The following is a 12,337-nucleotide window of genomic DNA, read 5'->3' as shown; positions in this document are numbered from 1 at the left end:
TTTAATATATGTGCAAGATGCTTTTCATGTTTTCTTGGAGATTTCTAATGTGTGTTTTGCTTAGTTTGATATCTTTGAGCAGGGCTGCAAATATGATATTGTATACAATTTAATTGAAGCCCATATTCCCAGGACATATACAAAATTATCAAAAATACATGCCTCAGAACTCAAGTTTAAAAAGACTTGGCTTTACCATTGATTGAAGTCACAGCAGGGCTTCTTCTAAAACCTGTAAATTTCACATTTAATCATGAAAGCCCTTCTAAGTAAGTCTGAACAACCAAAGGTTTTGCAAATTTTTCCCTACTTCCGTTTGCTTCACTCCCATTTGCAGTACTTAATTAAGCCTTTTTTAGCATCTAAGTTTATATTTGGTTTATGATTTGCGCTGAAACAAGTTTTCCTTTCTGATACAACTGGAAATTGTGGTTCTAGTGGAAGCCTGACTAGGCAGTTGGCCAAGAAGCATTGTAGCAATGACAGTGTAGTTGCTTCTCAGCAGGAGCTGAAAGAGACACAGGTTAGGCAGGTCAGCTGAGTAGGACTTCACAAGAGTAATACCAAGACTGCCATGGCTGGGGACCACACTGCCCATCGGTGCCCAACAGGATGGTAGTAAACCACAGTCCTCAAACTTCTTTAACTACTTTTCCTCAAGCAGTGACTCTGGAGGAGCTCCCAATACCTGTTAAAATTCCCCACGTGTGAACATGCAGCAACAGTAACTGAATGGTGAATTGTAAAATTTGACGTTCAAAGATACTGAAGACATTCAGTGTTATTGTTTTGGCAGGAAAAAAAAAGAATTCCTCTGGAAATGACTCTGGTAAATTCATATTTTACAGCGGTGATCTTTGATAACAAGGTTTTTTTGGCTTATGGTGTCATTAAGTTTAGGGTTAGCAGAGTTTATCTGTAGGGCTGATAGTGACCAGAACGTTCAATAAATGTGAATGCTGGGTGTGATTTTGCTGCACTAGTCAACTAACAAAGAATTTTAATCCAAAAAGGCAGCACATGCTTAAGGTCTGGAATTTCCTCCTCTTTCCACCCCCTCTTGGTACTAAGTAGCTTCAAGGCATGCTATAAAAGCCATCTATCTGATTGGGCTCTGGGCAGGGGTGAGAATACCACCCTGAATTGAAAAGGAATAAGATTTGCTCTTTTATCTGCCAACTATTATATACATTTTTCCACTGTGTCAGACTGCTGGTACATGTTATAGTTGGCTGTAAATATAATAGCTTTATGGGAATCTGAGCTACATACATTAAAATAACAAGGACAAAGTGCAGATTTTCATGAAATTAAAAAAATACTGTTCAGATATATAGTGGTTACAATATGGTGGTTATAGTATACAGATATATGGTATGTGGTACAGTGGAGGCCTCACCAGATCATGTGTTAATTTAAACACACTAATTTTAAAACTAGGATCCAGAAATTAATCTGAACATGTCTACATGGTTTCCCTATATGGCCACATATGTCCTTTTGAAAGAACTGGTTTTAGGTCATATTCTGTCTTCCATCTCCATGAAAGAGAAAGGAAGAATATTAGCGACTGTTCCTGTGAACGTCAGGAGATCTTAATTAATAAGCCTGTGGCAGGATAAATGAGGAGAGCCACCTCTTGTGATTTGTGTAGCTTAATGAAACAGCCCTTTCCCCCTTAATGACTGCTGTAAACTATGACAGCACTTGAGATTTCTATCAATGATCTGAGCAGTTTGGCTGCCACCTATTTCTGGTGAATGAATATAAATCTTAAAAGTTAATCAGAGGAACTGTATATGAGCAAACTGTCTGAAGACAAGATTAGTGCCCTGAAGGTGCTTGTTCTACTGATGTGAGTGATGAACACTAAGATTCCTGAAGCATTGCTAAAATACAGGTAAAAGAAGGAATCAATAAATATTTCAGTGAAATAAAAAAATAAAGTGATTTACAGTAACTTCAAATCCATGTAACAAATTTTAATATATAGCTGCTTCTATGGTTTTTAACTGGAGTTTTAATTTTTTATGTAGTGTCTCATGACAATGACAGCAATTGCTTGCAGGGAAATAATGCTTAAAAAGTTTGGAGATCCCTTACTGCAACTTAGTACTTTGAAACAAGGAGGTGAGACAGATGTTCCTCAGTAAGTAGAACAGGAAAAGTTCAAATAATTTGGAGAAATAGTACTATAAAAATATGTTGAAGCCAGAGGTTTTCTCCTGCTGAAAAGGTTTTATTTGCTGTAAAGTTCCTAAAAACGATGCCTTTTAATCACTCACTGCAGAGAATTTAAGAAAATAGATTTTATAAAATACTTCAGCATTCAATTAAAATATAGCAAAGAAAATTTGAAGACTCTTTTCTAGTGCCTGCAATTTCCTAAGCCCTGTGGCCAGGGAAAAATCAATTACTTTTGTAGCAGGCATCACTGTTGCAGACTATATTTTGTGGCTGTTATTCTGAAGATAACATTTCAATAATTTTGCCATTGGAATAGACAGAGTAGAATTTTACTGCAAGTTGTTGCGGGGGGATTTTTGTTTTTATGTATAAAATTAAACAGAATGCAAGGAATAATAACTTTAATTGGTTGGTTAATTCATTTAAAAAGTGCCTGTGCTCTATGTTCATTTTGACATAAACTCAGGCTATATTAAATTATGCTAAACGTCCTTAAAATGGTAACCCAAGCTTTTTTTTTGCCTTCTTTCTAACCTATAGTTAATTTTCATATAGACTATATAGTGGTTTGCATTAAAAAAACAGATACCCTGAAGGTTATCTATTTGGTTTGATATGATAATTAGAAGTATCCTTATGCAGTGTTGTTAATGTTCCTTGTAAAGTATAAAAAGAAGGTTAATAATCTTTGGTCTCAAACCTAACAAAATACAAACTTGCCTTACTCTAAAGAAATACACTCCCTTATTTTTCTTAGATTACATGCACCATTAAAATCAGTCGTCTCTGTGAATTAATTGTTGACAAAAAAGGCAGACTTAATAACAGACAGTGCATTCAAACATTATTTTGATAAGCTGTTTTGGGTGCAGCTTGTGACTACGAATTATGTTTTGTTTGAACACTAAAACATTTTATTGTTAGGTGCTGAGTAACACTCAAGAACAAATATTGATAATAAAGTACCTTGCAGTCTTCAAATGCGAACTGTGTCACCTAGCAGGCTCAATGTCAGGATCTTCCAGTGCAAGAAAAGACTTCCTTCTTCAAGTTACAATGCTAAATAGCAAGTATGTCCACATTAGTTTCTGCAGCAGATATCTGCTTGCTCCCAAATTTTGGGATCAGATATTTTTTCATTTGATGATGGAAAAGGATGAGAGGATTAAATAACAAAAAAGCAGGCAAAGCTGTCTGGATGGAGATCAGGCACAGTGCTGCATGCCACCTTCTCATGAACGTCCCAGGCTCACTAGACACACAGTGAAGGGAATTCTGCTCCTTGCCTGCTTCGGGGGCGTGTAAGAAGCATTTCCCCCTGTTCAATAGCCGCTCTCTGTTTTGACACAGTTAAGGTAGCATATTGATACTTAGAGTATTTTGGCAAAAATGAACCACTGCCTGATAGAGCTCACTGCATGAAGGACAGGCCGAGTGCTTTGCTATGTCCCAGAATTTTTCTTTTTTTTTTTGCAAATTGAGTTAATTTCCCTAAGCATCTAGTTCCCTTTTCTACCTGCATCACCATAAAAATTCCCAGCCCTGATGGCTAATTCCATCTTAGGTGGAATTTTTAGATGTTTGTGATTTTTTGATACCTGTAATTAAAAGTTGTTAAAATGTCATGGTTACCTTGTAGATAACACTATCATAGAAGTAAATTCAGGTATTAGCATGCCATACAGAGACTTGAGTTGTGTGTCTGTGTGTGTGTTTCGGGGGCAGGGGGGACATAACCATCAAGAAAAAGTACAGATTTCTTTTGAAATAGTATCCGTTTCACTCAACAGTATTCCTTACTGAGGATTGCATATCACAAATAACATTTCATAATGATCAAAAGTTACTTCACTGTAGAGATTTATGGTCCTTCCATTTTTCATGTGTGTTTGGTATCCATTTATCATAGGGCTTTGGCTGCTTTTCACAAATATCTTTAACTTATTAGAAAAAAATTTCTGTGGATTTTAAATACTTTTTTGCAAATATAAAACTGTGCTATCATAAACAGCTGAGAAAAAAAAACAGACTCCATTGCCTTTTCAGCTCTACTACTTTCTAAGTTAAAAAATGCAGTAGGAAGCTCCTAATTATTGTTCAAATAGTATCCAGCTATCATAATCTTCTTGTACTATTGCTCAGCTTATTTAAAGTTTGTCTATCTTTTTTCAGTCTTTTAAAAGACTTTAGTATAAATATTTGTAGTCACAATTACTTAGATTGCAGTAGTGCCCCAAATTACCTAGGTTCTTTTTAAACAGAGGGGAAGACAATTTTTCTCTGAAAAATAAAGCCTGGGAACCAGAATTCTAGAGTTTACTGCATTACTCCAGGTTTTAAATAGATAGAGTTAGACCAGTCCCACGTGAGTTCACTGAATGGTTTTTAGCTTATAGGATGGTTTAGGAGGAGCAAGTCTCACAAGGAAGGGGGAGGGAAGGTTGGGAGATGAACATCCAGAAGAACTTAAATCCCTCCCTTCCTCTCAGCCCCCCCATTTCAGCTTTCTCCCTGTCCCCTCAAGGCAATGACTCCAGGATTTATAAACATTTTAAACTGAGAGTGCTACCTGTATTGACCTGAGGGGTGCTACCTTTTAAAGCCACACTGCAAAGTCTATTTCCACATTTTAGATTTTACTGTAAAAATCTTCCTTATTCACTCCTGCAGAAGGAGAGATTATGGACTTCAGTATTTTGTAGTTAGTATCAGTCAAATCGTATGCAAGTCAAAAAATCTCAAGTGAGTACATTTTTCACACTGTTTTCCCACAAATTTTTGCAGCAGGTTCTGCCCCGCACCTCTCCACACACACACTCGTGTAGCCCTCTTCTTAAATATTGAGATGCTTAAAAGGGAGATTCATTGCTCTGCTGTGAAGCAGGCATTAATATAACATAGCTGCACAACGGAGACACAGCTGAGATATAGTCAGATTTTACTGCCCAGAAGGAAAAAAACCTCTTGGTCCTAATTAAATCTCAAAATGGCCAGAAATGCATCAGGGATTAAAAACTATTTGATAGTTCCTGAAAACAAAATAGCACACAAGCAGAAGGGTTTGGTTGCTGCCTACATCTCGTTCTGTTTATCAGTGCAGGGTGGGGTTTAAGCCCCTGAAGAGAGTTGAGCAGCTTAGTGACATTTTGACACTGATAATAAAAGCGACAAACCCATTGTTGCACCCACTGCAGAGCTGAGGACAGATACATCTCTGCTTGCTGCATTAGAGAAAATAGTTGATTTTGAACATTTGGCAGTTTAGATTGATCTCTAAAATTGGTTCTGGAATTGATGTTGTTAAACTGCCATGCTGTATATGTTATGACATACATTTTTAGGTATATGTTGTAATGACATAGCCTCACATGCGTCTCTCCCCTGATACGTGTACCAGCTCTAAATGTAATTGCATTTTCAAGGCTTTATTTGCGCTGTCAGCACTAAGGAGCAGTGCTTGCCTTTTCCCTTGTCAGACCACTTTCTTTTAGCCCACATTAACTCTCCAGAGTACACATGGTCATCTGCCCTTTTTCTTCTGAGTACCAAGCCAGCAGGCCAAATCCAGCCTGCCTGTTGCGTGCCATGTGTTGAATTTGAGTGAATAAATCCTGCCCTGCTCGGTGAGAATGAACGTCTTGATGATGTGTCTCCCAGGTCCCCAGCCAGCCTGCAGCTGCCTCGCGGCCGTTGGCTCCAATGCAACAGGGTAAACGCACAGTCCGTGAATCCCATAACCGTGGTGGCTCTTTCAGGCAGGGCACAGAGTCTAACCAGCCCACTTCTGCGTTAGGGCCCAACACACGACAAGTCTTCACTACTCAGGCTCCTTATTGAGGAGTGAATGTGGTCAAGTATAGATAAAAAAATTAGAAAAAATAAATCAATAAACTTGGCGTGAAGTATGTTGAGGAACCCGGCAGCTAACTAATACTGAGATTTTCCATAATTAGCTTTTCTGTGCATGAATCTGAAGCTTTCTGTCAGTTTCTTCCTATCAGAACTGTTTTTCCTGATATTCAGCCGACTGCTTGCTTTCTGAATTTCTTTCTCTTGCTTCTAGTACTATTATAGAAAATAATTCATCTGTTTCTCTTCTTCAATTGTTTTAGATTTCTATCTTCTCCATTTTCATCAGGCGCATTTTGAAATTAGCAAGGTCACTTATTCCTATAAATGTAAAATGGATTATCTGATATCTCAGCAGCAATCTGAAATAGAGTTTTTCCAGTTGTCATAAATATAATTAATCATGGTCACTCCCTTGCTGGCGCTTGGAATTACAAGTCATCACTTTTGACTGGAAACATTAAAAAACATGTATAAACATTTTGGCTGAACTCTATATTTGTGGCATGCTTGGAGCCAGACTGTTAGACCCTTCCTCAGAAGTTTATACTGCAGAAAATCATATTTGATGCCCTGGGGCTCTATTTACTATATAAGCATTCATGGTGTGTAAGGATATCCCAGTATGGTCTTCTATGAATGTGAATTTTAGCAAAAAATCTGGGAAAATATAAATTATTTATATGTGTATCCAGATATCAAGAAGTGACAGCTGAGAATACATAGAGACCAAAGAACGAGGGTGAAAAAAGATACCGTAATTCTTCTATAATGTACCTGGTATTATTTTCCCATAATTTTCCCAGGCTGTCGCCTGCAGACAGATGAATAGCAGGATTTATATTTTCTCAGAAGTAGACATTTTGGCCTTTGTTTATTTCTCTGTAGAAAGTGATACTTTCTACAAATGACTGCAAAGAAATGTGCATCTCAAGGATGTTGGGGGTTTCAGATTGCTTTGATAACAACAAAATTGCCTACAAATCATTGGAAGGGAAATGGAAGATGGTACATTGCCTTAAACTGTTTGCAGAACAGCAACAAAAAAATCTGTTAGTTGCTTTGCAGAAAAGGCCTTCAGCGGTCCTTTTTCAGATACTAATGCCTGCAGGATTTAAGGTATGGTTTTAAAAGCAAAAAGTGGTTAATTAGATTTCAGAATTTAGCAGGTTCAGCAGTGAAACATATTTATGACCAGAAGAGTCTGGCAGCTTTTTAGCTGAGTTAGTGTTAAAAAAAGAGTAAATAAAGATCTTCAGAATGTCTCTATTTTATTTTTAAGAGCAAGCAAGCAGAGTTTGACCAGTTTGTTAAGCATACTCAAACTCTAACATTTCCTCTGCATGTAACTCTAATACCCAAATTTTCTGTACTTTGTTCAGCCACTCATAAACACCTGGGGGTGTTTCAGAAAGTTTCAGCCATTCTGGAAAACTGCAATGTTTCCTTCCAGACAGCATACCTATCTCTGTGCTATCTCTATTGCTAGCTCTAGAGTTTCTTCTCTGTCTAGTCTCTACCTGGCCAACTGCATCTTAAATGCCTGCTCCCAGAGCTCTCCTGTCTCTTCCAGCACATAGAAGCACGTAGTCTCAAACTCGCGTCCCATCTCCTCCCAGTTTGTGTTTCTACAGGCATAGACAACCTCTGATCAAGTTTTGCTTGAACTAGGATTAATGTGACACAAAATAATTGAAAGTAATTTGAAATTTCACTGTGACTGGCATATCCTAGGTTTATCATAAGCGCAAGGATTTATATGAAAACTAAGATGTGTAAAAATGTTGGCCTGAAGATCGCCATTGTTTGATTTCTCTGGTGTAGCATTATACTGTCTTGATTCCTGTATATCAGCCTCTATGTGCTCTAAGGGTGTCAAGCAGTCCATGAAGACATAAAGCTTTTTGTTCAAATAAACAAAAATAAAACATACAGAGCTTAAATCAAATGTATTCAACTTGTGTCAGCTGAATAACAAGATATATGCTGAGAGCCTGAAAGACATTAATAAATAGGAATAGTCATAATAATAACTAATGGCTATTTAATAAGCAGAATAAAATACTGTTTAGTAATTAAATACTGCCTTGAATCTCTGGATCACAAAAGTACTTTATTATTACCATTGAATGAAAATTTCTATCATTTTACTGTTTCTTTTTGAGGTAGATAATTACTACCACAGCTTTCAAGAATGAGATATATGAAGACTGTAGCTTCTCCAATAACAGGCTAAGAAATAGGTCCAAGTCTATAATATTGATTCTAGGTATTAACCAACAGATCAAATATAGAGAAACAGTAGATCTACATTTGCATTCACCTTTGCGGGAAGAATTACTAAATGTGTTATTTAGAAGTGTAGGCATTACGTATGGTATGTTGAGGTCTCAGGTGTGCATGTCCTGTGAAGAGAGGCTGAGGGAACAGAGTTGTTCAGCTTGGAGGAGAGATGGCTTTGGGAGAACTAACAGCTGCTCCCAGTGCCTATGGGGTGGTTGTCAAAAAGACAGAGCCAGGCTCTTCACAGTGGTGCACAGACAGGAGACAACAGGTGTAAGCTAAAAAAAATAGGTTCAGACTGGATATAAGGAGAAGTTTCTTAACTGGGTGGACAGCCAGGCAGTGGAGCAGGTGGCCCAGAGAGGTTATGCAGTCTCCGTCCTTGGAGGTTTTCAAGACCCAACTTGATAAAGCCCTGAGCAACCTGCTCTGACCTAGCACCTGACCCTGCTTGAACAGGAGGTTGGACTAGAGACCTCCCGAGGTCCCTTCCAACCTGAACTGTCTTATGGGCCTGTGATCCTACATCTGTCAAGTACAGTAGTTGCTTCACTAACATCTGGCAACTATACCGGTCTGTAGTTTGGGTCTTGAAATTGCAAATTCATGCTCCTGAGAGTAGATTTAATGAGACAAGTAGTCCCAGGGAGGTGGATAGGATTGCTGTCACGAATAAGGTATTAGAAGATCATGTCACTAATCTGGAAACCACTTTTCTTTTGTTTTTTGTTCAGTGACTGGGCATGTGTCTTCCTTGATAAATCTGACACATAAGGAAATTATTTTAAAGACAAAGATATTACTCTTTTGTTATTTTTGGTTTCACATGCTACATTCCTATCTTTACAAACAAATTATTCCCTCTAATTGCCATATGAAAAGCTGTGGTAAACACAGGGGAAATTAATTTACTTAATAATTGTGAGCAAAGTGCTGCAAATAAAATGTGCAATAATAGAGGAAAAACTATTCACTTCCCAGTTTTAGTAACCTTAAGTATCCATAGCATGTAAATCAAACCAAGAAAGTGGTCTGTCTGTGGTGTTGTTGTTCTTTTAAACCACATGATGCCCCTCTGACAGACCTGTTTATAATTTTCTATAAAATTTCACCCTTTGCCCTCACCACAAATGTGCAGCCAATGCGATGCCCTGTTTCTATAGGGATTTATTTTCATGTATCAGGATCCCCTGTGTTTTTACAGGTGGGCAAAAAAATGCATTTGCTTGACAGGGTTATTTTTGACATACAATAACAAAAGCTTCCAGTAAAAAGAAAGGTGGAAATTCAGCACTTACAAGTTAATTCAATTTGTGGAAATGTAATTGAGCAACCAAGACAGATTCCTATCTGCTGGAAATTTCAAGTGAACTTTCAGTAGAGGACTCTCAGGCAGATTTGCATAGCTACCAAGAAGCCTTACCTTTTCTCCTTTAGGCGCTTTTTAAATAATGGAAAATTGGTAATTTAGAGTTACTTCCACTGTGTAAGAATTTCAGCTCATTACAGTACCCCGTTATTTCTCTTATCAGCCTATTTTATCTAGAATATGAGTTGGTTTTTACAGAGAAGCATTTCAAATTCCAGAACAAGTCAGACTGTAATTGCAAGTATTCTAGACCCAAGTTTAGTGGAGAGCTTTTCAGTTAAAAAGGAGTGCTTATTGTGTAATATACTTCCATATGATGAAGAGAGAGCTAGGAGCTCAGTCTTGGAGGTGAGGAATGTATTTCTCTTAAGAATTCTTGTGTATCATTTCTTGACCGCTCCCTTTGTAAATCCTAGATTTGCCAGGATAATCTGGGCAGAATAATACATGCTGGTACTTTCTTTGAGAAACACTGAACACACACCCTTAATGAAGGCTGCCATACATACAGAATCCTTCCTTAAAATTGAAAATCCAAACTTCGAAACACTGTCAGTTCAACTTCCTCTGTTTGGGGTTGCTTCCTAAAAAAAGTCTCCATTAACATCAAAAGTGAATTCTATATATGACCTGGTTTGGCACGTTCAGTTGCAGCTTCTTGGCTTTAACTCAGTCCAAGTTCCAATATTATAGCTGCTTCTCTTTCTGCTTCATTTTCATTGTACACCTGGAGTCCTCTGTATGTTTCATTTATTTGAACAGTAAGTCAGTATTCCTCCTACCTAATGACTTTTGGCAGACTGGATATTATTAGTTTCCTCCAAGCATTTTACCAGAGAATGGTGTATCACAGGTGCTTACCAACTCATTATGAAAGTATACTCCTGCTGAACAACAGTTATTTTAATTTCAACATGAAGGGACAAGACCAAAGTTTTGAAGGACTTGGTATTTGTAAGATGCATTAAGAAAATTATTTAGTTCTGGACATTTACTGTAATTATTTTATACCAACTACCCTTTTTCTGATTGACTTTCTTTGTCAGTATCTGAGTATCTATTTTAAAAATCCATGATTTTTACCTTTTTATTTGAATCTGTTCTTTAAATTAGAGATATGTTGTTGGAATGCTTTTGAAAATGCTTTTCTTTTATAAGTGAAATTAGCCTGCCAGGATCTATGCCTGTTTAAAGGTTATGAAAAATTTCAACTATGATTGAAGGATAATTTACTACTGGGAAACTTCTGTTGAGAAATACAATGTTTTGCAATAAATCTCTTTTTTGAATATTTTACTGAAACTGAGATTTTTGGTGAGGAAAAGGGTTAGGAATCTTTTAAAATTCATGTTAATATTAATTTAGTTTGCATTTGGAATTTAATACTGAGCATTAGGACCTTGATACAGCAATCATTATACTGAAAAGATTGGTAAGTGGGTTAAATGCCTCAGCATATTATTAATTTTTGAACAAACTTCCCATTTAATAGTTGTTAGCCTCAGAAAAGTATTTTCTGTTTGTAAATGTTTGAATCCTTATAGAAAGGCTGTAAATGTCATTGTTGCATTTCAGCAATGATGTAAATTCATATTTACTGGAGGTTTCAGGTGAATTTTATTATGGAAAGGTCTTGGCACAGAGAAATTAATACAAACCAATTATGATAATACTACTAAAAACATTTAATCCAAGGTTACACACAATTCATTGGAAAGGCCTGGAGTGGAACGCAAGTTGCCTGACCATTATTTTAGTCTGTTACCCATTTACTGTACAGCCTTCTTTCAAGATTTGATAGAGTTCTGCTTAAAAATCAAATGCAACATATGTGATTCAACATTTTTAACCTACTTTTCATAGATCAGAATATGTATGTGCTTTCTAAGGTCCTTACCAAGGGTCCTGTTGTTTTTTTGTTTTTTTTTTAATTTTGCTTTACTCTGGTTTATTTCATGTCTGTTCAATTTTATTTATTCCATGTTTTCTTTTTGTTTTGTTTTGTTTTTAGTTGTGTCTGGTAAGTTGAAATTTTATTGACCATCTTCTAATCATCGTATCACTGTGACGAGAACTTCTCCTCCCCTTCCCATCCATTCCCTTCCATGTCCTTCAACCAGTCAGCTCCCATCTTTTCCTTGTTATTGACAAGACACATCGCACAGAATAGATTCTGCATGAAGTATGGGTAACTTTATGGCAAAGAGCAAAGGTAATGGGTTGCTAACTCTGTCTGTTTTTGAATGATGTAATGAGTTGAATCCTGATATCTTCTCTCTTCAGGGACTGCATGTAGCTGAACTTAAGTGTTCTATAAAACAAAATCATTTTTGTTTTAAAGGTCTCAAGGATAGCAGAAGTTATTTTTCCTTAAGTGCACTATTATTCCAGCATCTTTTACATTATATTCATTACATACCATGCATGTATGTGTGACCCGAGGTGTGAAAGTAAACTGAAATTAAAAAAAAAATGATGAAAATGCTTCCAGTGCATTCAACATTGAGTGGAAATCAAAAACAAAGTTTCACTTAATCCTGTTTTAATTCTTCTGGCATTAAAGTTCATAGGATTTTTATTTTTTACTGTAATGGGAGTAGATTTAGAAAAATATACATATGTGTAAATACATGAATAGAATAATTGATA

The 12,337-nt window shown here is 36.7% G+C and overlaps 1 protein-coding gene across 1 annotated transcript in view; it reads left to right on the top strand.

Moving 5' to 3' along the window:
- Nucleotides 1-12,337, top strand: part of ROBO1 (roundabout guidance receptor 1) — a 744,575-nt gene that overhangs the window by 665,980 nt on the left and 66,258 nt on the right. Inside the window, exon 9 of the mRNA XM_013948595.2 lies at nucleotides 11,700-11,708. Coding sequence (XP_013804049.2) covers nucleotides 11,700-11,708 — 9 coding nt within the window. The remainder of the gene's footprint in view (nucleotides 1-11,699; nucleotides 11,709-12,337) is intronic.

This window comes from Apteryx mantelli, chromosome 1, assembly GCF_036417845.1.
Source record: "Apteryx mantelli isolate bAptMan1 chromosome 1, bAptMan1.hap1, whole genome shotgun sequence".
Lineage (NCBI taxonomy): Eukaryota > Metazoa > Chordata > Aves > Apterygiformes > Apterygidae > Apteryx > Apteryx mantelli.
The sequence above is the reverse complement of the archived record's forward strand: the minus strand, read 5'-3'. Positions and strand labels throughout refer to the sequence as shown.